Raw genomic sequence first — 27,181 nt, forward strand, 5'->3', positions numbered from 1 at the left:
GAGGTTTGTTAAAGTTGCAAAATCAAACCAAGCATTTGGAAATGTGGTCACTAGACTTCTGGAACTGGTTGGCAAGGAACATTCATTCGAAGTTACATATTAGTCAAATGAATATCAGTGTCAGGCCTAGTGCAAATTAAATGAAGTGGACCGTTTGCCCAGAATACTGACTGTATGAAATTATTGGTCAAATGGTCTTTTAATGAATTTCAAAATCGGAGTTCCTTCCTCTAGCATCGTGTTTTGCTAATTGGCTGTATTGATAAATGATAAATGAATTGATATAACTAAGAGATTGAGCTGACTGACTAATGTTAATATTTTTTATACAAATTATACTTTGTTGCAATGGATTTTTAGTGCTCGCTATGTTGACTTTGTTGTTACTTTTTATTTTTATTTCTCTTGATTTAAAATTGATGATTTTTGAAGACTACAAAAGTGATGGAGATAGTTGCCATGCTCCAAGTTAAAATGAAGCATTTAGGTGTAGTTCATATTTGCCAAGGGGCTGATGATGGCTCCTGGCAAGTGTGGTTTGATCGCTGTATTGGGGGTAGATTTTAGTTTGTAAATGGCATGAAGAGTGCTGTCAATATTCTTGATTATAAAAGGAGCGTGCAAATCACACTACTGGGAACCAAAACCGGCCCTGGCAAAGTGCTCGGCCGCCCCCACCCCCTCCTTCGCAGGGTTGGGGGTGCCGCCAAGCTCTTTGCCAGGGCCTGTTTTTGGCCGATTTTGTTACAGGGCCGATTTTGCAGCTATGCACCCGGTGCCCACTATGGCCAGTCCGGCCCTGTATGCAGTGATAATACTCAGTGTGTGTTCTCACAGCCATGATCCTTTTTATACCTATGTACTACCGAATTTTCTGATTTTTTGTTTTTTGATTTGCCCAAATTAGCATTTTGGTTTATTTGGATGATACTATGGGCTCCCGGTTTTACGGTATTCATTTTTTTGAAATTTCTGTCTGTATTTATCTATATGTATTTTTTGCTTATTTTGTCTGTACTTTTCCAGTTTTATTTTGTGTTTTCTGTATAAATGAAGGTGTAAGGGGTTTACTTAACTGATAAATGCATACTCGCAATCGAATATCCAAAAGGTTTCAGCAGTATACAGTACAATAGTATTATCTGCTAACACTTGCATTGTAGACTTGCATAAATAACTGTAGATCTGCACTTAATTAAGCTCAATTAGGAGATCTATTGTCTTTTCTCATCTCCCCTGTCTCTCATTCTGTACACCTACTGACCTAGCACTCATGATTGACAGCAGAAAAAATCATCCAAAGGAGGCCTATTTTCCTTATTTTTCTGTAATTAAAATTACATACAGACAGGAAAATAGATAGTTTTCTGTTGGCATTGATCTGTAAAAATCAGTAAAAACGAAAAACTAGGAGCCCTAATTATAATGTGCTTCCTTGCCATTGTGGCGTATCATAATGTTCATCCCTGCTCACAAATCCCCCGATCTCCTATCTGTCAACCTTTTAGCTCCTCTGATAGGACCCCTCTGACTCCTTTCCTCACTCTCCTCAATCTTATTTTCTTCATTGACCATGATATTTCTCTTACAAAGTGACCTTCAATTATTTCCTTTTACTACAAAAGATTCTTCTTTACCTTCCTTCTTCTTCACGTCTAGTGGTTGTCCAGACAAGTGTTCTTAGCAGGTGGGACTACTGCAACTCTTTGCTTGCAGGTGCCCCAGGCTACATTCTCCTGTGCTTGCACATTCTCAGTCACTACAGCTAGACTTTGTAACTTTTTTCTCCTTTGCCTGACAGCCGATAGACCATTGCTCCCATTTTGTAAACATCTCAAATATGACTATATCCTCAAATGTCAATACCCTTACAACAACCATAGCTTATCTCTTTTAAATCAGTTCTAGCTTTAGGACACTGTGTGGTTTTGAAGCACTCTATAAAGCACTAACATAGCGTAGCATCAGTGGCGGCTGACTTGTACCAAGGGTGGTAAGGCAGGGGCACAAAAAAAAACATAAATTGACTCACCTTCTAACATACCCCACAAATCTATCCTCCCTTAGGTGTCTTCTTTCCTCCTGCAAGCTCCAGAGCCGGAAACTGCACTACCTAATCCGGGCGCTGCTCTCACAGCATGAGAGCAGCACCAGGATTGGATAGAGCCGGGTCTCTCAGGGCTCCTAAGAGTATTGGAGGCCTGCTCTTTCTCTAACCTAGCTGTCTAGTTAGAGAACTTTAAAATGTACATGTCTGACTGGCTGTCCCAACCAGGCCGAACAAAGAGACTTGCACATTTTAAAGTGCACAGCTCGCTGCTGATGCCGTTCGGCAGCACTGGCCCGGCCCCTGCCCCGTCCTGACACTAAGGGGTAGATTAGGATCGCGGTTTTCCCGCATCCTCCGGGCCGGCGGAAGGAGGATGCGGGAAAACCGCTGCTGAGCCATAAAAGACCCACCGCCATATTAGGATGGTGCTGGGTCTTGAAATCTGTCCGCAGCTTTTCCGCCGCGGTCGTCTTCCGACCGCGGCGGAAAAGCTTTAACATGGCTGGCGGTGTCTATCAGACACCGCCAGCCATATTAGGATGGTGTAGAATGTATGCTTTTCCACTGCGGCTTCTCCGCCGTGGAAAGGCATACGGACCTTCATTTCGGTGGCCCGTTGCGGGCCCCCTGGGTGAAGGTGGGGTGGGGGGTGCACAGGGGGGGGGTACCTATGGTACCCCCCTGCATTTGCGTGAACAAAGCAGCAGGCACCGCGCGGTGCCTGCCGCTTTGTGCACGCAAATGCGGTGCATGCATTTTTAACATTGCGGCGGGTGCAGCTTGAAGCTGCACCCGCCGCAATGTTAAAGATAGAGGATGTGACCGCCACCCTGGCGGTCACATCCTAATCTGCATGGAGGGAACGCCGCAGCCCATGCGGACGTTCCCTCCTACTCTGGGGTCGCGGACGGACTCAAGTCCGTCCGCGATCCTAATGGGCCCCTAAGTTCGGGACGGGTTGCTGAAAAATGAAATGGCAATGAATAAACTTTAGTTCCGTTTTATTTTTCAGCTCTGGGGCTTGTGAGGTGACGCTCCTCTGCTAAAATGGAAGAGCCACCCCTGCATAGCATATCATGCCCAGATTTATTGGGCAAGACATGAGTCAAGTCTAGTTCAAGTTACATATAGGCGTCTGTTTTGCAGATGCATTTTGTAAATTGCTAATGAGATGAAGATCTGAATATGTGATCTTTATATATATTCTGGGTGTACTTTGGAAGACATAAGTGTTCAGTTTGCATAACACAGTTTGACTTTCTGCTGAGAAAGTTTACCTTAAGCATGTATGCTTTATTATCTATCATATGCTTTTTAGGAGCATCACCTTTTACTTGTTTGGGCAAACAATGCCTGTGGACGATTTGGGTACAACTCTCACCTTTTCTCCTACAAATTTGTCTCTGGCAAGAAGACTGATACATAAAGCACATGTTGTGATGTAGTGCACTCCAGTGCCCGCAGAGGCCTATATTCTGCCTCCTAATAGGGTCACATGGTGAAACATTGCAGTGGTGACTGTCGCCAGGTACCTGGGAGGCCTGTAGGACTCCAGCATGATAATGCTCCCACAGGTAGGAGCAGTGGTAGAAACATTTTCTTTTTTTAAACATGACATTCATAAATAGGGTGTTTAGAACCTTTTTTCTGTACCAGCAAATGGTTCTTCAACAAAAAGAGTTTCGTTATTGAAACAGAAAAGTTTTGGATAGTTTCATGCAAATGTCAAACTTTTACTAATCAATACATTTTTTTACTAGAGGAATAACGTATTGGTCTTTTGGGCAGCAATTAATTTGTAGACCGATAATTAGGATGACACCTTCGGTGCTGTTCATCCAGACGTTCAAATTCATGCAACAGGCTCAGAACAGTGCTGTTCGTTTTGCACTCAATGAAAAGGACAATCAGCCAGATTCATCGATGTCCCGATTTGCGAGTCCTTAATAGCGATTATTAAGGAATCGCTATTAATGACTCGCAAAATAGGATTCATGTAGAAATCGCAATATTATTTGCGATTCCTACAGCTTCCTTATTTGCGATTAGCAAATTGCTAATCGCAAATAAGGAATGACTCCCCATGCATTCCTATGGGCCTAGAGGCCCATAGGAATGCATGGGGAGTCATTCCTTTTTTGCGATTAGCAATTTGCCAATCGCAAATAAGGATGCGATTTCAAGGGTGCCAGGGGTGTCCAAAGGACACCCTGTAGCACCCCTGAAATGTAAATGTAGACTGATGTTGCGCACACACATGTACAAAGGACGTGTGTGTGTAACATACAACTTAGAAAAATGCACTAAAATGCATTTTTCAAAGTTTTCGCTATTTATCACAAAGTCAGTCTTCGCGGTAAATAGCGGCCAAAAAAAGCGATTTCGCAATTCAAAAATGGTTCATGAATTGCATTTAAGGAATCTCAAATAGAGATTCCTTAAATGCAATTGCTCGCAATTTAGCGATTTTGCATTTTGCGATTTTTGCATTTGGGATGATGAATCCCAAATGCAAAAATTGCGCTCGCAAAGGGCCAGATTCTCAGAATCTGGCCCTTTGCGAATCGATTTTCAATGATGAATCCGGCTGCATGTCTCAGAAGCTCAAGGGATTACTAATTGGCTTCTGGGCTCTTTTAAACTGGCCCATTAGTATTTTGAGAGTTCACTCTTTCACAAATGGCAGCTTCAATTTTGAGTAATTGCTGTAAAGCTTTGTACTTACAGTTGCTGATATGGCATTTTTAAGGGGGGTGCTCAAGCTTCACTGTTGGACCTGATACTCGCCATGTAGTGGTTGATGAAATATTTGTGCTTTTTCCACCTGGGTTTTGCTGATTCTCCTTTGTGGCCTCTGGGCTTTGAGCTCTTTCCCTCCGCAACTACAGTGTGAAAGTGTGCACGCCCTTCCTATCTGTGTTGGTAAATGATGCTGCTTTCATTTTCTGAAGCACAGGCTGATCTGTCATTGCAGATCAGTGGGTGCACACTGGTATCTATTGTGGGTAAACTCATGAGCAGCTGGTCAGTGTAGGACACTGTGAGTGCGCACCTGCACCTATGGTGCACGTGATTGCGTGTGCCATCTGCCATCGTATGTTAGTTCATGCACGCAGACAGAGACGCTCTAGTTTGCTAGTCAGACTCGGGCGGGCGCCCTGGCACCACTGGTGCTGGGAACTATGTGTACCTCCTGGCATCGCAGGTCTGGGTGCCCAATACCACATGTGCATCCAGAAAGCGAGGATTAGCTATTCATGTTTTCACTGCCTATGAGACCTGCTCTTCCCATAAGTTAATATGGGGATGTGGCTGACAATACTTCACACTGCAATGGTGGATTGCAGTGAAGCAGCCTCATGATGTTTCATAGCATTGGATTCGCAGTGCCAACCCCTTTCCATTGGTGAAAGGGATTTGGGCAAAACTCGCTTAGAAATGCCACTTATATAATATGAAAAAGAACAAACCTACACCAGTGCTCTCTGCTTAGACCACACAATGATTTCAAATCTGATCACACAACTTAATTATTGTGATCACCTTTTAATTCCTCATTGTACATAACAAATTATTATACCATTTGTCAAACAACTATCAATAGCAGAAGAACAACATCCTCATGTCACATATACAATGTCATAATTTACGAATCACACATCAATTAAACATCTACACATTGAGACAGTGGTGAATTAATATACACAACAAAAACACATAGCACAAACATGTGACATTCAATTTATCAGTTCTGAATTTGAAAGGAACCAAAGGAGCACAAGGTGGAATACCCTTACTGAGTCCCTACTATGTTGACTTATAACCTAGGAGTGTCAATTTAGCTGTTTCCTTTAGTTTAAGGCCTCACTCAGGGATCTGACTATTCAATTTGTTTTGCACCAACAATTCCCCGTAAGCCTGTAAATCTCTTTAACATAGGTACACTCCCTAGATATCAAGCTGCAGACGCATTCTGAACCCAGCGTTGATTTGGGGTGCTCTACAGGACCCAGATCTGCAAGGACATTTTAATAGTGTCCTGTGGCTGGATTCTTCTTGCCCATGTTTTATTTTGTCTTTTTTTCACGTTGAGACACAGAGCATACAGATCATTCACATCTCCTTTCAAATATTTTGGTGAAGTTATTTGCAGTGCAGCATGTTTGCTTTATCTCAGTAATGAATTCCTTTCTGTCTCGATTTTTAAACATGTTGATGTCTTGATATTAACCCGTTCGGCGCTTATGACGGAACCGTTCCGTCACGCGCCAGGGTGAGCTGTGCTAGTGACGGAACGGTTCCGTCTTGGCCCGCTCGCCGCGCCTGCACGGCGCTGATTTCGCGCCTGCGCAGCGCGTTCTATTGAGCGGGTGCGTTCGTGACGGAACCGTTCCGTCACTAGCACAGCTCACCCGGGGCGCGTGACGGAGCGGTTCCGTCACAAGCGCAGGTGAGCCGCGCGGCCCCCCCACCCCCTAGCACTGCGGCGGAATTGCCGCCGCAGTGAAGGGGTTAATCTTGCTGCTGCTCACGTCATGACAAAAACCTTGAATGTAATGGCTTAAGGGTGCTCTCTCTCAATTGCGGGAGTTAGATTAGGAGTGTGCATGCTAGTGAAATCATAACAATACAAGTGGGCATAGTACTGCTAGTAATATTTCCGATTATTTTTTATCACCAAAAGTGCATGATGGTCATGTTATAATGATTGAATATGTGTGTTGAATATACATTATTTTACATGCATCCTGTGTGCAGTCTCTTTTGTGACGCTCGGTGCATTTATCACGAGTGTCTGCTGTGCCTTTGCTTTACACATTTCCTCTGTAGTGAGCCTGACTGTTCAGTGCCAAGCTACCCAAGGGTGAGCACGGGTTATACAGCGAGTATAATCAACTGCCCTTGATGGGAGCAGTAGTTGTGCCCAACTGGGGTATCCCTTCAGACAACCAGACACTGCCAGTTCCAACACTCATCCTCATTTAGTCATTTTTTATACTGGTGTATCCTGCAGTCTTGAAGTATGATATAAAATTGGAAGGGATTTGGCTCATATCTTAGTCAAACATGAATTCACCCTTTAGAATTGCGACACATTTTAGTAACAACACCTCGCAGAATGCAAAATATCAAGAAGGCTGGAGAATTTGTTTTATGTTATTGACATTTGCGTAGAGCACAAAATGCCATTATATAGCATTACACCTCAATTAGTAGTCCAGGACATCTTTCCAGATGATTATGAGGTTTCCATAGAAGACCAGAACCTGATTCAACGTGTGAATATTCGCACTTAGTTGTATGAAGGGGTCTGTTTGTTCCTATGTTGGATTATTGCGTCATCTTGACTGAGTTGGGACTTATTGCTCCTGGTGTTTGGTAGGTGAGACTGGGGGGAGCTATACCAAATCTATTAGTACATCCTCATGAATTGTTGGAATCAGCATCGGCCAGCAGAAGTGCAGTTGTGTAAGGCAGTAGGTGGTAAGGAGTGATAGCTTGTGCCATATTAGACATTTAAAGCCATTTTGACCGATGCTGGATTTATGTTAGGAATTCTATTTTAAAGCCTTCTTTTCTATGATATTGCATGAAGTGTAGAGGTGGAATGCACAGTTCTTGGTAAGATGATGTCCATGTCTGTAGTAATGGCCACTGGAATTATGCGGCATGGGAAGTGCAATTTATAGGTCAAGAAAAGGCAAAGTAATAAGCGTAATTCAACTCATTTTGTGATAATATTGCTTTATTATTTTATCGTTCATGCACATGGTTGCACTGTATGGGCAAAGATTTTGCTTTATTAGTACCAGTTTGACACACAAATACAGGAATAAGCAATTGAAAGATGAACAGGCAACTTGTCCCGAAGGGCCTTCCACTACTTGGGAGCATGTGTTGCTACGCTTTTAGTAACTTTTGAGCCATTTAAACCCAAAACAACACTTTTTATTAAAATTTGCATATTATGCAGCAGATTATGCATCATGTGGCAAATGAGTAAAATCCACAATTATGCAGGAAACCGCTCCAGCCCAGAATCGCATAACTCCAGTGGCCCTGTCTATAATACACCTGTACTGCATGTAAGTGCAATGTTCTGTCCAAAATGCACTGTTGGATGTCGTGTATGTGGCATGCAATTGGAAATGTGCGCTGTTGTGAACGCGGCAATGTCCAGCTGCAGTAGAAGCAAGCACGGATTGTGGTGGCTGGGTGGGCGGGGCCAAAGTTAAAAAAAAGAAACCTTACCTCTTCGCATCTCTCCTCGTCATCCCTGATCGTCCTCATCCCTCTGTTCCAGCCAGCAAAGGAAGCAGACAGGCTCCCCAGATCAAGTACAACGCTGCAAAGCAGCGTTGTGATTGGTCTGAGTGCTGTGGTTCGGCACTCAGATGGGGAATGGGGGCCTGGGCATGTTATGTTATGTTATGTTATAAAACATTTTATTACGCGCTCTGCTACTACAAAGTATCCTGGCGCGATATGTGAGCACTAAGCTGACCCAATCCAAAAAGGAAAGAAACAGAGAACTAAATACTGAGATTAAAAAGATGGGTTTTTAGACCTTTCTTAAATCCTGCTAATGTAGTTGATGATCCCCAAAAAAACGGCAGGGCATTCCAGGCCCGTGCTGTTTGGACAGAAATTGACTGACCACCCAGTCTCGCATATCTGACTTTAGGCATAGACATCAGACGGAGGTTGGCTGATCGAAGAGCACGATGAGGAGTGTAAAAGGTAAACCTCTTGTGCAAGTATTGTGGGCCTTGCTGATGCACGGCCCGAAAGGCCAGAACCAATGATTTGAACATAATGCGATGTTCCACTGGGAGCCAGTGGAGCTCTCGAAGATGGGCACGTGCACTAGTTCTTCGTGGAAGATGGAACAGAAGTAGCATGGCCGCGTTCTGAATGATCTGCAATCGCTTTATAAGGAATTTAGGGAGACCACTGTAGAGAGCATTAGCATAATCGAGCCTTGACAGGATCAAAGCACGCAAAACAGTCTCCTTCGCCTCCCTGTGGAGAAGTGGAAGAAATCTCTTGAGTGACTTGAGGGTCGCAAAACAGGTCGCAGTAAGTTTTTTTAGATGAGCTTCAAACTTAAGATCCTGTCCAAACCAGACCCCCAGGTTTTTGGCCGGGCCTCCGTGATGGCTAGGACATGCAGAATCAGTCGGCCAAATAAGCTCCCTAAAATTGGCCGGAAAATTGCCATAAAATAGTAGCTCTGACTTGTCCCCGTTACATTTGAGCTGGGCTGAGACAAGCCATCGAAAAACATGGGTCAAACAAGAACAGACAGCCTGAGCGTCTAAGCAGTCCTTAGGCCAGGTGAACAACAGCTGCGTGTCATCAGCGTATGACATTATTTTGGCTCCCCAATGCTCAGCCAGATAGATCAACGGGGTCATATAAACGTTGAACAACAGTGGGCTAAGCGTCGAGCCCTGTGGTACCCCGGTGGTGAGCTTCTTGGGTGATGAGGCAAATGGGGGCAGCCAAACTTGCTGCGTCCGCTCAGACAGAAACGAAGATAGCCAGGCCAGAACGGCACCCGACAACCCCACCTCTGCCAGCCTAGTCAACAACTGGGCATGGGGTACCGTGTCGAAGGCGGCAGATAAGTCCAGCAAAACCAGGACCGCTCTGCCGCCTCCGTCGAGACATTCCCTAATGGCCTCTGAGACTTCCACCAGAGCCGTTTCAGTGCTAAAAGCAGCTCTGAACCCCCGATTGAGCTGGGTGCAGGGCCTGCGAAGACTCAATGAAACTATTCAGTTGCCTAAAAACGACTTTTTCAGTCACTTTCGCTAGTGCCGGGAGCAGTGATATCGGACGATAGCTGGAGGTAGTCAGGGGGTCCAGGCCGGGCTTCTTCAACAGAGGAAGAAGCTTCGCCTGTTTCCAACAGAGAGGAACTGAGGCAGAAGCCAGAGACGTATTAACAACCTGGGTAACCTCATGATACACCAGGCTAGCCACTCCCCCCAAAACCCTAGCAGGGCACGGGTCAGAGGGTGAACCGGACTTTAGCGACTCCAAAATGGCCAGCACATCAGCTTGCTGAGCTGGCTCAAAGGTGGAAAATTGGCTAACATGTTGCTTCACATCCATATCAATGATAGGTGGAGAAAGCAGAAGGGGACCATGGAGTTTAAGAGCTCCTCTTGAAATTTTTTGATCTTATTATCAAAGAAACATGACAGTTCCTCACACCACAGATCGGAAGCCGGGAGGGCTTGGGAGGCAGCACAAGGAGAGAGGAAGCTCTGAACAATGGCAAAGACTTCTCTGCCATTGTTATCCGCCTTCTCAATCCTTCCTGAAAAGTAGCTACTTTTAGCAGCCTTCGTTTCAGCATAATATACCTTCTGCGCCCTCCGCAGCTTGCTCTTAAGTTCAGGGCAGAACTCAAGGTGCCAAGCTCGCTCTAGCTTTTTGCACCCTAATTTGAGTTCTCTAAGAGCATGGGTGAACCAGGGTTTGGAGGGAGACGACCTCGTCCGCCTGCTACCACTCTTATTAGTGTGTAGAACGGCACTTTGTTCAACCCAGGCGTTGAATGATTCCACCGCAGAATCAAGATTTAATGGCAGGGTCGGCCGGTTAGACATAAGTGCAGTCTGTAATGCAGCAGCCTGCCTGCATGGAGAGCATGCAAAGTGAGCATGACTGGCCAGTCGAACATTCATGCGCACTTTACAGAGTGCCACCACTCCTTCCCATGATCTGAGAGTAGAGCAGCTGCACCCCACCCTGCAAAGATGCAGGAACAAATAAAATTATAATAACGTCCAGATATTATCATTTTATTTTTTCTTCATCTCCACTGCTAAAAGCAGTAGGGTGACGCTCCTCCGCCTCAGCTTAGGAGCCGCCACTGTCCAGCTGTATATCTTCTCCATGCACTTCTGATGTGTATGCAGTGTTCTCGTTAAATCGATCCGCTTAATGCATGTTCTGTAGTGTGTGATGTTCATGACCATAATGATTCTTGCCAAGCATGAATAAAACTGAAGTTCAACCAAAAAAGAAAATAAGAGCTACAGAAGAGGAGGTGGGTGGGCAGTAATTGCAATAGGGAGGTCAGGCAGTAACTGCAAAAGGGAGGGCGGGCAGTAACTTCAAAAGGTCTGGCAGGAAGGAGAAAGCATACAGCACTGATAGAAGAGACAGTGTACAGCTGAGAGACGGATAAAGTGGAGAAGCAGGCTCTGATGGGAAGCAGTGCTGCCTTAACACATGGGCACGCAGGGCAATTTCCCGGGGGCTCCAGACCAGAATTTAACATTAATTTCCCGTTATACATTTTTATTCCTATAAGTGGCCGTATAGGCTTGGCCCAGTGCACTGCTTTGCCCGGGGACCTATAATGCTGTTAATATGACCCTGCTGGGAAGAGCTTGAAAAGCGTATGCACGTTTCTAACCTTTATATATTTTGGCTTGCAGTCCTATTTGGGACATAAATGCAAAACATGAATTTGCACTAAAGCTATAACCAAAACCTCCTTTACACATATGGTGAAACAACTGAAACCTTGATCATTAAGTAGAGTAATGCAGATAAAGCTGAGCTGAAAGATTTGTGGTTTAGATGGTAGACATACATACCATATATATTGTGTGCACTACATTTTGCACATACGTTAAAGATTGTATTGGTATGCATACTTAATTCACTTTGTAAATAGAAATAATTGAAATTGCAGTTTATGAGATTTGGCCTCTGATTGTTGCAGCCCAATTCTATAATACTTGGAGAACTTAGAGATCAGGCTCATTGTTGCTGATGTGGAGTAGTTTTAGAGGGTAGTGTAGGGGTGTGCAGGTTTGCAAAGATGCCAATACAGACTTGGACGACTTAATTTCGTCTTTGAGCAGCCTATCTTCGTCAAAGCACAGCCCATGTGCTATGTTCCATGAAATGATAAACTGAAATGACCCCATGATATTTGGATTGGAGGTGCTCTACGGTGGACATGATCCAGGGTATAGTTGATGGACCTATTTGTGTAAAAGGCGATACTGATCAGAATTTGCAGGCACCGTCTAGCCGCTTGCTTGCTGTGACCCATTACGTATACATGAGTAGAACTTTCTGGAGTGCTCTGCTGGCAATGAAATAGCTCCATCGTCATATGCTGCTGTGTTCTGCATGGGTTGCTGCAAGGTCAGGCATGAGCCGGATTGGCCGTAGTGGGCATCAGGCGTTTCCTCTGGAGGCTGGAAGAGTGGGGGCCGATTTTGCAGTGGTGGGGGCTTGTTTTGTTACTGGGGGCAGGTTTTGCAGCGGTGCTGCTATATCGGCCACTAGTTACAAAAGCAGCAGGGTGACTGGTCCGTCAACATTGCCAGGGCCGCTTTGGGTTCCCAGTTTGGCCCTGGTCAAGCACCCTTTATTTGTGGGAGGGCCTGTCCCATGCACATAAGGTGCACCACCTTCCGCTGCCCATGGTAAAACATCTTTTTGCAAGACACTGCGATTGGTGGAACAGGTAACAGCACTCAGTATAAAACCAGCCTTATGCTTGCACAGTTGTGTTACAGACACACAAAAAAGTCCACAAACACTCTAAGGATCTGAAGTGGTCACTGGTGGCTCTGATTTCCACCAGTGAAGGGGGCTTAAAAGACCCCCCTCTCTCCCAGGCAAGATGGCACAGAACCCAGCTCTGTTTGGCAGAGACTATTTTAGTCCAGTGATCGTGATAAGCACTGAATGGCAATGGGCAAGGATGAGTTTTCATCGCTCAACTTGGTACAGAGTAATTTCAACATGTAACCGCTCTCCGCCTGAGAATTTACACCTGTGTTAACATTTACCACCTGGGTGTACTTTTTATGTGATATGTCTCATTATTCTATGGCTAACAGTGGTTCTGTTGTGGGGTTATTTAGGAAAGGTGTATCTAGTTTGTGCAGATGTGAGAGATCTGATTTAGGGGGGACTGAGTTTTACGTTCTTCTCCCCAGTTGCTGCTCGTTTTTACATTTCAAGCATAACTTTTTAGTTTATGTGTGCTTGATATTTTGTTAGAAGCAAATGATTTCACTGTTTCAAGCTCTATTGAGAATTTTCTTTGAATATGTCCAGGAAAAGAAGGAATTCATTTTTAACTTCTCTCCTTTCATAGCTCTGATTTAATGATCTAATTCTTCCCTATCTCTTTCCACTTCTCCACTCTTCTGTATTCATCTCGCTATCATCTTCCCTTTTTAGGTCTCGCCCTGGAATTCGCATCCGAAGGATGCGTCCAGGGCGGAGACTTATAGCTATCCGATGCCGGGGAATGAGGGACAAGAAACTGTCACGAGCTTTAGCAGGCGGGTTTGGCTGCGCGAACGCGCACGTTCCGTCCTGCGCCGCGCCGTGCACTTCCCTCCCATACTCCCAGCAAGTCAGCCTAACGCGCATGCATGCACACGCATTTACACTTACACGGACACGCAGGCACCCAGACAGGCAATCCCCCCACAGTCACACACACACACACACACGCATACACACAGACTCCAAGACACATACACACACACGCACGCTCACACACATACACAGCCCGCCGCCGCACGCGCGCGCGCACACACATGCCCCCCCACCCTCGCAGCCCAGCAACAAGGCGAAGCCCCACTCACCGGCTTCCTCGGCTCTCACCGGCAGCAGGACTCTTCCTTCCTTCTTCGGCACCGGGGCGCAGGGTAGGCTCCTGCCTGCTCCGGTGCTCAAAACAATCGCGGCTCTTCCGTGGGAGGCGGGGTAGGCTCCCGCCCTCCTACTTCCTGTTTCCGGTTGTCCCGCCCGGCCTGCCTGACTTCCTGGTCGCAGGCCGGCGGCGGACTGCAGCATGCGCCATGCTTGTTTCTATCCGGTTTCGGTCATGTAAAACACCAGCATAAATAAAAGCACGGACAGATTTATTAAGTTAATAACGTTGTTCCTGTAACCGACCTGACAATTATTATGTTTTACAGTTAAGTGTGGAGTTTATTCATTTACAAACATTTATCCTTTCTGCGTGAACAATTCTAAACTCGGGGGCATCGTCATAAACAGAACTGGTGTAATGACAAGCTACTGCGCTAGTAGTTCTTAATCGGTGCCAGCCACATGTCAGGTATTCATTTAATCGTACTTCAGTGCTGCGGATTTGAGGAAGACGTTCTTATGGCGAACATATGGCAGAAAACGTATTTTTTTTGCTTTCACTCGTGTGGGTTAAACGACCAAACAATTAAATTAAGTTAATCTTGCTATGTCAACACCTATTTTTTTTGGTATGTGTATAGGCAGGCAGGCAAAATTCCTAATGAATATAGCATGAACAGCAGGAAACTACATTGATAACTTAAAGGTTACGTATACTATCCTCTAACTCCTCCACCCCTTGTTCATGCCTTACTCGATACATATTCCCGACCTCATTTCCGATCATTTGCCTCACCTGCCTGCAATCACTGTGGCTTGGTTTGACCATACCGCTATGCATTATTGAACCGGTGACTCGACTCACCCTCCAACCGCTACATCCCGCCAAAGAATGGGAAGCTTGGTAGAAGGGACGGTGTGGCCTTGATACACCATCATCCATTCTCTGGCCATTGGTCTGATCTATCGAGCACATCAAGCCCCTGTTATTCACGGTGGGCCCTAGTGGACCCGCATCTCCTATGTGTTCGGCGATCACAGTCCCCTTAACAAAAGTCTCTCTACTTTTCTTTAGAACGTCGCTGGTGATACCCAACATACATGTTTCCCTTACATTTAAGCCTGACTCCGAGTTCTCTGAGGAGGCTATTCAATTCAAAGTGAGAAACATATTGGCAGGTGACAACTGTGGCAGGGCACCTTGGCAATACAGAGTGAGCCAGAAGTGTATCTATAGTCGGAGATATTAGGAAACACTGGCGAATGTTTCTTAAAGATGGGAATGATGCTCTCATGCTTGGTATATGGAGGTATTGATTAATCTGGCGATAGGTGGCAGAAGTGAAGAACTCAAGCCAACAACTTTAGCCTTGCAAACATTCCAGGTTGAGCAGCATTTTTGAAGGGGACCATGATTTTCTTAATGTTACCCCTGCTGCTCGTGTGAAAGCAGGACCATGTTGGATAGGACGGTGCTGGTGACGTCTTCATGTCCTAGTGCACACACTCCTTCACCCTCACACACCCCCTCACCCTCACACACACACACCCTCACTCACTCTCACCCCCTCTCAACACCTCTCACCCACCCTCACACCCCCTCACCCTCACACCCTCTCACCCTCACACCCTCTCACCCTCACACACCCTCTCACCCAAACACATCCTCACCCGCATCACTCATTCGCCACCACAACATCAATCTGTGCAACCATTCAACAACTAATTCAAATATGTTCTCTCAATGTTTCAAGCTTTATTACAAATGTAACAAAAACATGTTAATATTTCACTTCTGTTTTAGGACTTTTGTAACAATAAAACACACAGAACATAATCTTCACAAGTTATTTACAAAAGTTTAAGCTATTGCCATTATAAATTACAATACCTTTTATTTAAGTATTAATTATGTAAAAAAAAATTAAAAGCCATTGTTATTTGTAATATCAATACATGTAAGTCATGTAAATACAACACATATTGCATTACAAGTGCTATATGTGTCACATTTGCGAAAATTATAACTATTGGCATTGTAAATGACAAAACTATTAATTTTGCTATTTTCAAAAACAAAACCTAACTAAAAAATTTGTCATTTACAATTCCAATAGCTCAAACTTTCCTAATGCGAGACCTATTGCATTGCAAATGCTTGTTTTATCTCTTGCCCTGTCTCCCTTTCTCCCCCTTTATTTGTCCTCCTTCGCCTCTATTTACTTCTCGCTCTCACTACTCTATCTTCTATTACAGGTGTGCGCCATCATGGATCTTACATCTTTGCCAAAATTTCTCTGGACGAGCGATAGCAAATTCCTCCAAAACCACTTCCCAGATATCTTTGCAACGGTTTATACCACCCAAGAGATTCCCGAGGGAACGATTTTTGGGCCTTGCTTGTTCCCATACACCTTCCTCGATACGATAGGATTTATTGCTCTCAAATGTGTGGATACAAGAAACATCCATTACGTCTTCAAGGTACAAACTCGAACGCTTTAAATGTTTTTTTAAAGATTTTAAAATGGTTTTTTTAAACGTTAAAATTGCATGTTGCAAGTTTAGTAAAAAGTGGTGACTGCTAAGCAAATAAATAAATGTTCGATGCTTCCAGGTGAAATCCACAAAGCAAATTCAGATTTGGCATTTGGCACTGCGACCTTCGAAAGCGCCGGCTGACAGTTTCTGAGCAAAATCTTTGGGCCCAAGCACTTATTCTTGTATAAATTAAGCACTAGTCACCTAGTCTGACTTTCAGCACAACCAGCTTCTGTGGGTGAATCATAATGTTGTTATGTTAACAGAGATTTGTGCAGCACTATATTGCAAGTAATATGGCCTCAGAATAGTCACATAATCTGCACACATCCGTGCATGTCAGCATTTGCAAGTGTGGGGATTTAACCATTATATAGTGAAATTTCTTTATTCACAATTGTAGCTACAGGGATGGCTTTAGAGACATTCTTGTATGGATCCACGTGTAGAATTAGATGAACACACAAAAAAATCATATTTTTTTACATATTAACTAGAGGTGGGCACAAAACACATTATTTCAATCCAGGTGGATTTGTAGAGTGCAGCTAATCACCCGTGAGGGTTTGCAGGCATGGATAACTGCCAGGCTCATTCGAATAACTAGGTCATGTGTCCTCTTGTAAATTCTAGCTAGGAGGATGAGGTCTGTAGGTCTGAGCGCCGGACCCGGCAGCCCCGCCAAGGTGTTTAGATGAAATGAGAGGTTGTTCCATGCTTTCGCAGCAAGGTGGGTGAAGGAGTGTCCTCCACTGTTGCTGCAACATATGGTGGAGTTTGGGCGATGAATAGGGATGCAGAGTGCAGATGTCTGGATGGGAGGTGGAAATTCAGTCGGTGGTTAATGTACTTTGGTCCTAGGTTGCGGAGGGCTTTGAAGGTGTGAATCAGCATCTTGAATTGGCATTTCTCCTACACAGGAAGCCAAAGGAACTTTTTGAGTTTGGCGTGTGATGTGGGTTTACTTGAAGAGATCACGTATGAGCCTGGCTGCCGAATTCTGCGTTGACTGTAGTCTCTTGAGGAGTGGCACCTTGATACCTGCATATAGTGTGTTGCTGTAGTCCAGTTGGCTGGTGATCAGGGCTTGTGTAATGGTGCGTCTAGTGCCGAAGGGAAGCCACTTCAAAATCTTTTGGAGAATGTGAAAGGTGAGGAAGCAGGAAGAAGAGATTGCGTTAATCTATTATGTCATGGTTAGCTTATTGCCCAGGATGATGCCAAGTTTGTGGACGTGGCTGGTCGGTGTTGGTGGGGGCCTAGTTCAGGAGGCCACCATGCATTGCTCCATGGGGAGGTGTTTCTGAAGATTAGTGTTGAGTTGAAGGCAGTTGTTTCTCATCCAGTCAGCAATGTTCATCATGCAATTGTGGAAGGTTGTTAGCATGGTGTTGTGGACTTTGGATAGTGAGAGAATGAGCTGGGTGTTGTCGGCGAAGAAAATTATGTTTAGTTTGTGTGATCTTACGACGATGGCCAAGGGAGTCATGTAGATGTTGAACAAGGTGGGGCTGAGGTATGAGCCTTGAAGAACACCGCAGATATTGTTATCAGGTTCCAAGGTGAAGGATGGATGGTGTATTCTCTGGGTTCTTCCTGAGAGGAAGGAGGAGATCCACTTGAGGGCGTTTCCTCTGATTCCGATGTTGTGTTGTCTTTTGATCTGAATTTTTTGTGATACTGTGTTGAATGCTGCTGAAAGGTCAAGTAGAATCAGGGCCCCATTTTCCCTTGGTCTAGGAGTGGTCTGATCTCGTCCGTGGCGGCCTGTAAAGCAGTTTTGGTGGTGTGATTAGTGCCAAATCCTGATTAGGAAGTGTCCAGAAGATGGTGATTCTTCAGGTGTTCTGTGAGTTGGTGGTTGATGGTCTTCTCAAGGGCCTTTGAGGGGAAGGGGGGTAGAGAGTAGAGTTATAGTTCTTGAGTTTGTTAGGTTCGGCAGATGGTTTCTTGAGTAGGGGCTTGACTTCTGCATGCTTCTATTCATCAAGGAAAGTGGCCATGGTGATCAATTCGTTGAGGATGGTGGTGAGCTCACTGCTGATTGTCTTACTTCCTAGGCTGAAGATGTGGTGGGGGCATGGGTCCCTGGGTGCTCCTGAGTGGATGGAGTTCATGATGGCCGTGGTGCCATGCATGATGAGCTGGTTCCAGGTGGCGAGTATGTGGATTTGTTCTCCAATTATGGGGTTGAACTGGCTGGGGAAGTCGTGGGTTGTGGTTCACATTTCTAGTAGATGATGTAGATCTTGTTGTGGAAGAAATCTGCCAGGGAGTCGTAGAGTTCCTGTGAGGGGGTAATATTGTTTTTGGTAGCTGATGGGCTGGAGAACTCTGTGACAATGTTGAAGTGTTCCTTGCTGTTGTTGGTGCTTACTTCGATGCGGTCAGCAAGAGCACTTCTTTCTGTCCTTTTCAGGAGTTAGTGGTAAATGTTGAGGGCGGTTTTGAAAGTAGGTTGTTCCATGGGTTCCTTTCTAACACCATCTCCTATAACATTGTTTGCAGGTATGTTTTGAAGTTCTTAGCTGATTGGTGTACCAGCTGGCTTGCTTTGATGATATTTTGGACTTGGTGGGTTTGTGGGTGGCAACTATGTCAGCGCAGTCTGTGATCCAGGTTGAGAAGTTCCTGACTGCCTGTTCAAGGTTGGTTTCAGTGTGTGGATGGGAGGTTTTGAGGGCATCAGTCCATTGGCTCTCTGAGATCTTTTTCCAGCTGTGATGTGTGGTGTTGGGTGGTTTGGGGATGGTGCTGGAAAGTCCAGCGATGGGGAAATAGACAATGGCATGGTCCGTTCAGGTGGGCTTGGTCCCCTGGCAGTATTTGATTCTGTCGCAGGCCGAGAAGATCAGGTCGAATGTGTGTCCTGCGATGTGGGTGGGATCAGTGACCAGTTGGGTGAGGCAAATGCTTTCCATGGATTCGAGGAGGATGGCTGTGTTGGCATCATTGGAGTTGTCGAAGTTAAAGTTGAGGTCACCGCGGAAGATATCCTTTTCAGACTCTAAGGTGAGCAGAGCGATGAAGTTGGGGATGTCAATGCAGAATCTGGGGCAGGGACCTGGGGAGCTGCATGTGAGGTGCCTCTGATGGTGGTTTTGTTGTCGATTCGGAGTTGGAAGCTAAGGTATTCCGTTATCGGAGTGGCATCGTTTAAGGAGAGAGTGCAGTGGAAGTTCTCTTTGTGAATAATGGCAATTCCACCTCTGTGCTTGTTGATGTGGTCCTCATAGCATAATCACACAGAATTACCTAATTCTGTGAGAATATGCAGAATTACTTGAGAATTCTGCATTTAGCGCTATTTTCTTAGCTCAGAAATATGTCTCACATCCAAAATGCATGCAAGGATACATTTTGTACTAAGAAATAGTGGCAAATGGAACAGAACACAAATAACAGTGCAAGCAGCTGCTTGTACTCGCTAAATGTGCACTTGTGGTAGTATTTTCCCCCAACTTACTCCTGGCATTTAGCTCTAGCTTTTTAGTGCAAAATGCATATTCACGTCCGAAATGGACACAAGGATGCATTATGTGCTAAGAAAATAGTGCACCGCAGCGTGAGCAGCTTGCGCTTGTTAAAAATGCTCTTGTGGTAGAATGTTTTCCTCCAAATTACTCTTAATTATGCAAGTGGGCATAATTGCATTATTATCAATACACCTAGGAGTAATTTTTATTATGCCAAAGTAATCAGAGTGATCCTGGTAATTCTATTTTCTTTGTGTAAAATTAATCTTTGCATCCATTTTGGATGCTAGTGTGCATTTTGCACAAAAAAATGGAGCTAAATATCAGGACTAAGTTGGGGATAAATCTACCCCAAGTGTTCATTGAGCGAGTGTGAGCGGCTGCTCGCACTACTATTCGAGTTTTGCTACATTTCGAGATATTTCTTAGTGCAAAACGCATCTTTGTGTCCATTTTGAATGCAAGGGAGCATGAATAAGCTAAGAAAATAGCATTAAATATAAAATTACTCTTATCTTATAAATGTATGGATTTTTTAGGTAATTCTGCGTGATTATGCTACACCCATTACTAATTATTGGTAATTCTAAGTCAAAGAGTAACGCAAAAATATCAATATTACTCAGATTACTCGTACATAATTATATTACTCCTAGGCCTAATTTTTCACACGGGGAGCCATCGGCTAATTTTATTGATAGCCGATGGGCTTCAGATGGACCACCATTTGACTTGAACAGAAACATAAAAAGTTACAAGTGCTAATGCACGTTTTTGCTACCTTTGTGTATGCATACATTTTGACCCGTAGAATGCCACATGCATAAATGTTAAATATTAACTTCGCGAGTAATCCTGAAAAAGAAAAGGGTACTGGAACGCTATATGAATTGCGACAAAATTGGACATTTTGTCCAAATGTAAGAGTAATCCCAATTACCAAATGTTCAACTTCCCCACCATGTCTTCTGAGACTAAGTCTAAATGCATTCATTACACATTCTAATAAATTGTAGAGAAGCATTTGTATAGCACTTCCGACCAAAAAGAAACAGGGACACTCTATGATCTTCATTCATTTCTGGGTTACATTTCGGAAGTGTGTGATTGGAATGGTGCAGTATAATGTATGTCCCATGTGGGAAATGTTAGTTGACATGCACTAAGCTACCAATAGCAGCTATTGTTGTGGATGCAGATTGACTGAAAGCCAATTACAATGAAATCTCCTTGTTTACATATCCACCTATATAACATTGCACGAGTGCAGCAAAATTTCCCCCAACATTTCTCCTGGCTTACAGGTGCAACAAAACATTTCTGATATTGGGCTGCTAGGTCAAATGTTGTCTTTGAACCTCACGGTTTGTGCAATTTTGTGGGTGTTTGTGTAAAATTGTCATGCATCTCTGCAAATTCATGTAATCCTGCTCAGGACTCTACATCATTTACATCCCAAACACACAGCGACCCCTGCAGTTCACACTGATACTTTCAACGACTGAACTCTTTTTTCCATCATCTTATACATCTGCTGTGCTATCTCGGTCTTCCCCCTCTTGTGTATCAGTTGTGTTATTGTGATCTTCACTCATTAGTTTCCGTTGTGTATACTTCACCAGCACATGCCATTCTTCAATTGTGTTGCAATATATTGGATACCTCTAGAACCCCACTGTGTTGTTCTGATTTTCACCTATACATTATTTTTCTTACTGCTATTCAGAGCCTCAAATCCGCATATTTAATTGCTTTATCCTCACTCTTATTATCCAGGTTTTAGTTTTTTAAATCCTGCCCTTCATCTGATTCTTCATTTGATATTTAATTCTTAGTTTTTGTTATCCTGATTGTCACCCTCCCGTTGCTATTCTGATATTTGTACTGTTGTTCGGTTCTGCAATTGTTAGAATGTCACCCTCCTGCTACCAGTTTAAGCATTTTGTAGACCCTTGAAGTTCCCGTTTCAATGGAATAACCAGAAAATTAAAAATTTCAACTCTCGCTGGAGCAGTTGCTTTCACTATTCCTCCCTTTATTCCATCCATCTATACGTCCATCCTTTTAGTCCTCCATCCGACCATCCATTCATTGGTTTCTCATTTCACACTTCTACCCATCCATTGTTTTACATCGCCATCATTTCATCATTGTATCCATGAATCCTTTCCCCATTTCATTTTTCCATCCCTTGAGCTTCAAACCATTCTAACCCTCCTTTCATTTGTTTATCTGTTTTTACCCTTCCTTCCATTCATCGTTCTATTCTTTTAGCATGTCATACTTCCATTAGTTTATTATTCTATTTGCCCTTTCTTTCACTATTCCATTCACTTATTCATCCAGCTACCCATCCATATAACTTTCCTTTCATTCTACCACCTGTACACCCACCCATTTTTCAACCTTTCTCTTGTCTCTTTCGTTTATCCATCCAGCCTTTCAGCCTTCGGTCCACTCCTTACCCTTTAATTAACCCTTTCTTTCACTCATCCACACATCAATCTACAAGTCTTTCCATTCTCTTGTGCCATCCACTCGTTCACTCACTCACTCACTCACTCACTCACTCACTCACTCACTCACTCACTCACTCACTCACTCACTCACTCCATCCAGCTTTTTACCCTTCCTTCCATCTATCCATAAACTTACCCTGCCTTTCATCTTTCTATCACCTACCCTTCGTCGTTCTATACATCTATATTTTTACAATTTCATCCATTACTCTTTCTATCCACGGTTCAGCCACGATCCATCAATCATTTCACTCATCCATCTGCCTATCTCTTCCCCTTAATCCCCAATTTCACTATTCCATCCATTCATTCTTTCACCCACGCATTATTTTAACCCATTCAGCTTTTTACCCCTCAGTTCAACATTCCATCCATTCATTGTACCTTTCGCTCTTTCATCTGAATATACTTTTGTCCTTCCTTAAATCCTTTTTTCACGACCCATGCCTTCAATTTACCCTTCATCTACTCCCTGCCTCCTTTCACCTCCTATTCATTCCTTATACCTTCCGTTCCTTTCACCCTTGCTTCCTAACTTCCTTCTCTCCTTTTTCTTTATCTACCCATTTTCTTAACTCACCTCTTTATTTTTTCTTTCTTACTGTCCTCTTTCCTCCCTTTTTCTCTTCCTAGTTGCTTCTCACTCAGGGCCAGATGTATCAACATTCCCTTTTGCGATTCCTAAATAGCGATTTTTAAGGAATCGCTATTTAGAAATCGCAAAATGGTATGTATGTAGAAAATCACTTTTTTTTAGTGATTTCTTAAAATTCCTTAATTGCGATTACCAAATTGCTAATCGCAATTAAGAAATAATTTCTCATTCATTTCTATGGGCCAGGAGGCCCTTAGGAATGAATGTGAAATGATTCTCAATTTGCGATTCGCAATTTGCGAATCGCAAATTGAGAATAATTTCAAGGGTGCAGGGGTGTCTCAAGAACACCCTGCTGCACCCCTGAAAAATACATGTGTGCGCATATGGCGCACATACATGCCCTAAGGGCATGTATGAGTGTCACATGGCACCTTTACAAATTGCATAAAGTGCATTTGTAAAAGAAATCGCAAATTACCACCAACTACAAGTTGGTGGTAATTTGCGATTCCTTAAGGGCATTTTTGATTTTTTTTTTGCTTCATACATTGCATTTAAGGAATCGCAAATTTTGCGATTCCTTAAATGCAATCGCAAAATAAGGAATGGCAAATTTTGTGATTCCTTATTTTGCACCCAAATTCTTTCAAACATACCATTTTGCGAAAATGGGTTCGCGAACCCATTTGTCCTTGATACATATAGCCCTCAGTCTGTACATTTTCCAACATTGTAATATTCCCTCTTCCTTGCTCTCCTTCACTATGTTTTGCTCATCTCTCAGCTCTCGCCTGCACTCATCAGCTCTTCCATGGTTTCCCCTATCTTCTTATTAATGAGCGTTTCTCTGCAGAGCTGCAGGCAGGCGAGCCTCATAAAGAACCAATCACTGTTTTCGGGCAGCAGCCTGCCAGCCCATCAAGCTCAGTGGACCCCCGACCCTTCTTTAGCTGCTGGAGTGGGAGAGCAGAGGGTGTCAAAGATGCTTTGTCCTGTTTCTTTGATTTATTATTTGTAATTTTTCCCTCGTATTTCGTCATGTTTGGAACCGCAGCATCCATCCCGCCATTCTTTCCAGGGTTTGGCCTTGCTGCTCGGTTGCATCCTGTCATTTAGAGGATATGCTTTCCTTGCAGTTGTGGACCGCAGAAGGGCTTAACAGCAATCTCAGCTGTGCTGGGCTGAGACCAGCTGCTCTGTGCTGGAGCCTGTTCCATCCCTGTTTGGGAGTGAGCTGCGAGGCTGCCTTTCACCACCAGCTGGTGTCTGTGGTACTGAACGGGAGCTCCAGCCTTGTGCTTGTTCTCTGTTTTGTTGATTCGACTCCCCAGAGGTCGGCCGGTCTTGCTTTTTCAGCTTCCATCAATAAATCCTGCGTTTCTTGTGTTCTTCCTCATGTCTCTCCTCGCTGCTTTGTTAGATTCTACCTTACATGGTAAATTTAGGCCAGGGCTTGCGGCCTGCTGGATCGCCAAGTCAGTGGAGGTTTTGGCCGTCGCTCCCATGTTGAAGGACCTCCAACCATAAGTAGAGATTCCTGCCTACCTAGGGCTGTATTACATGAACGCCCCAGGGCCCTTATTTATGAGGCCTTGCGTCAGTTTTGCGCCGCCGGTGCGTCACTTTTTGTGACGCACCAGCGGTGTAACAAATGCGCCTTGTTGCGCCATATTTAAAAAGTGACGCATCTAGGTAGATGCGTCACTTTTTAAACCCCGGCGCCACATTATACCTGCGTCAGGTATAATGTATGCAGAGGGGTTATTCCCCCGCAAAAAGCCTCGTAATAGTGACGCAGTGAAATCTATGAGATTTCACTGCGTCACTTTTAGGACGCTGTTGCGTCAAAATCTTGCGCCTGCCTCACAGCAGGCGTAAGACTGACGCAAGCCCTATCACATGGGGCTTTGCCCATGTGAAAGGACGCATTGCTGGAGTTGCGTCACTTTTGTAACACACTCCAGCAATGCGTCACTTTTGCGCTTACAGATACGTCAGAAATACTGACGTATCTGTAACTCCTTGCGACATGATGCGTCATACATTAAATATGACGCATCAGGAATGTCGCAAGGAGTGCGCAGTGAAAAGTGACGCATCGCTGTTTTCACGCAGCGATGCGTCACTTTTCATAAATGAGGCCCCTGGAGCGCAGCGGGCGTTTGCGCCCTTGGGGCACTTTGGGATTAAAGACGGTGCGCAGATGCTTGTGCGGCCCCTTTCGGAATACAGATAGTGCTTTCATTACAGGGTGTTCCCTCGTCTGCGTGGGGGCATGGCCCAAGGCAAATGAGGGTATCACTTTGCCTCTGCACCCACACTGTACTACGGACATGGGCACAGAGGCAATCAAACATGCCTTTAGAAGGCGCGATGAAAGTGCACCACAAAAAGGAGGTGCTCTTTCAGTGCGCCTTCTGAATGCAACCCTCTAAAGGGACGAAAGGGGGGTCCCATGGAATGGACTACCAGATATCCTTTTGCAGGAGGGTGGACTCACTCACTGCAACCCCTGCAAGCGAATCTCTAATCCCTTTTAAAAGTGCAGGCGGGCTGCTGCCTGCACAGCGAAACACAGAGCAGCTTTTACATGGCTGCTCTGTATTTATCTTAAATGCGCTGCCCTGGGGGCCGGGCGAGTTTGCGGCTACCCCGACCGCAGCACATTCTTCCTGATAGGGTGCACCTCCATGTTTGCACCCGGCGCACCTGCTTTGTGGTGTGCCATGGCGCAAACATGACACCCTATCTGTAATACTAACCTTGTCTTGGCTCTCTAAACCCTTCAGTGCAGCCACTGGTGCGGTGGTTCTGCAGAGCAGATAGCATGTTTTTGTCATTCGCTTGCAAACAGTTTTGTTTTTCAAGAACTAACTCCGAAAGCATGAGTTTTCAATTGAAAAACATTTTTTAAAAAATCAATGTACCTAATGTGCTGGGAATTTTCTACCTGTGACTGGGGCTAAAAATTCCTCTTTCTCCTTTTTGGGACCTCAAGGATTTCCCTGGCAGTCTGCAGCAGGAACATTGTACGTCAGAAGGCGGCCCTCAAGCAGAGCAGACCTTATGATGTATTCTTACCATGTGAGCAGTGTTGTACGGTTCATTGGTGAAAGGTTTCTGACAGCACAGACAGCTGTGTCCCTGCTGCTGGAAACCTGGCTTCTTCACCCACCTCTAAATGAGGCGCTTGAACCGTGATTTAAATGAGGCTTTTAGTCCCCAGGTATAGCAGATGCCTGTCTCCTTGTACGCTGATTTGGCAGTGGTTCTACGTAGCTAGCTTATCTAGCTTGCAAGCACCTTATGCTTCTGTCTCGTATCATTTGCAGCTTCTCCTCCAGTGTTGAGTAATTTAACGTTGTCATGTTTACTTCCTTTCTTTGTTCCTTTGTCCTCTTTGGTATGTTACTAGAACATCAAGTTTAAAATAGCAACATGCAAAAATGTTTTGACCAGAATATCACTTACCATAATACCTCGAAGGAAAGTTTATATATGTGCAGAGAGGTTTATTATTCTTAACTCTACCTATGCAGTGCTTAATTTGAGCTGGTGGTTTCCGGTGCTCAGCACCAGCACCTTAATGTCAACACCAGCTCTTATGTAATCCTGCCACTTGGTGGTTGTTGTAATATGATGATGTCCAGTAGTCAAGGTGTAGATTAAGTAAAATGGTTTATTAAGTAGTTCAATTCAAGAGCTATAGTGAAGAGCCCCATCAGGAGCAGCCAGTCTGGAGTGTGGAGGAGTGTGGCTCAATGCTTAGAGCGGAAGACCTTGATACAGAACGCTGGCCAGGGACCAGGGTTCAATTCCCGCCTCGGCGGGTTTCGGGCTTAAATTCCACTGACCGGATATTCTCGCCTCAGTGCAGATTCTAAGCTTGGGTCCCACGCTGCAACTCTGGGCAATAGCTTGTTTAGTCTCCACAAAGGCCCCAGATGCACAAGGGATGCCTGGTTTCACCATGGGATGCCCAGGAGTGGCCACCCCACAAGGAAAAGCCAGGAGGGGTTCCCTTGTGGTAGGAGTACAAGCGCCGGGATGCCTCCGGGTCACTGTTCGCGCTATACAAATACGCCACATTTACATTTACATTGCTGCTCCGCCCATACGCCAACTGACTCTCTCTGACATGCAACATACCATGCACCACCATTCCACTCCACACTCACACTGGCTGCACAACAGGTAGACCACATCTCCCATCTTTACATACTCCAACTGACTCTCTCTGACATCCAACAATCCATGCATCACCATGCACTAACATTCCATTCCACACTCACACTGGCCACTGTTTTATTCTGGTCAATTTTCAGTGCCCCATTATGGGGGAAAC

At 44.6% G+C, this 27,181-nt stretch overlaps 1 protein-coding gene across 1 annotated transcript in view; it reads left to right on the top strand.

Moving 5' to 3' along the window:
- ZNF488 (zinc finger protein 488) overlaps positions 1–27,181 on the top strand; it is a 63,550-nt gene that overhangs the window by 25,120 nt on the left and 11,249 nt on the right. The window contains exon 2 of the mRNA XM_086920087.1: positions 15,959–16,186. Coding sequence (XP_086776213.1) covers positions 15,971–16,186 — 216 coding nt within the window. The 5' untranslated portion in view covers positions 15,959–15,970. The remainder of the gene's footprint in view (positions 1–15,958; positions 16,187–27,181) is intronic.

Source organism: Lissotriton vulgaris, chromosome 5 (genome assembly GCF_964263255.1).
Source record: "Lissotriton vulgaris chromosome 5, aLisVul1.2, whole genome shotgun sequence".
NCBI lineage: Eukaryota > Metazoa > Chordata > Amphibia > Caudata > Salamandridae > Lissotriton > Lissotriton vulgaris.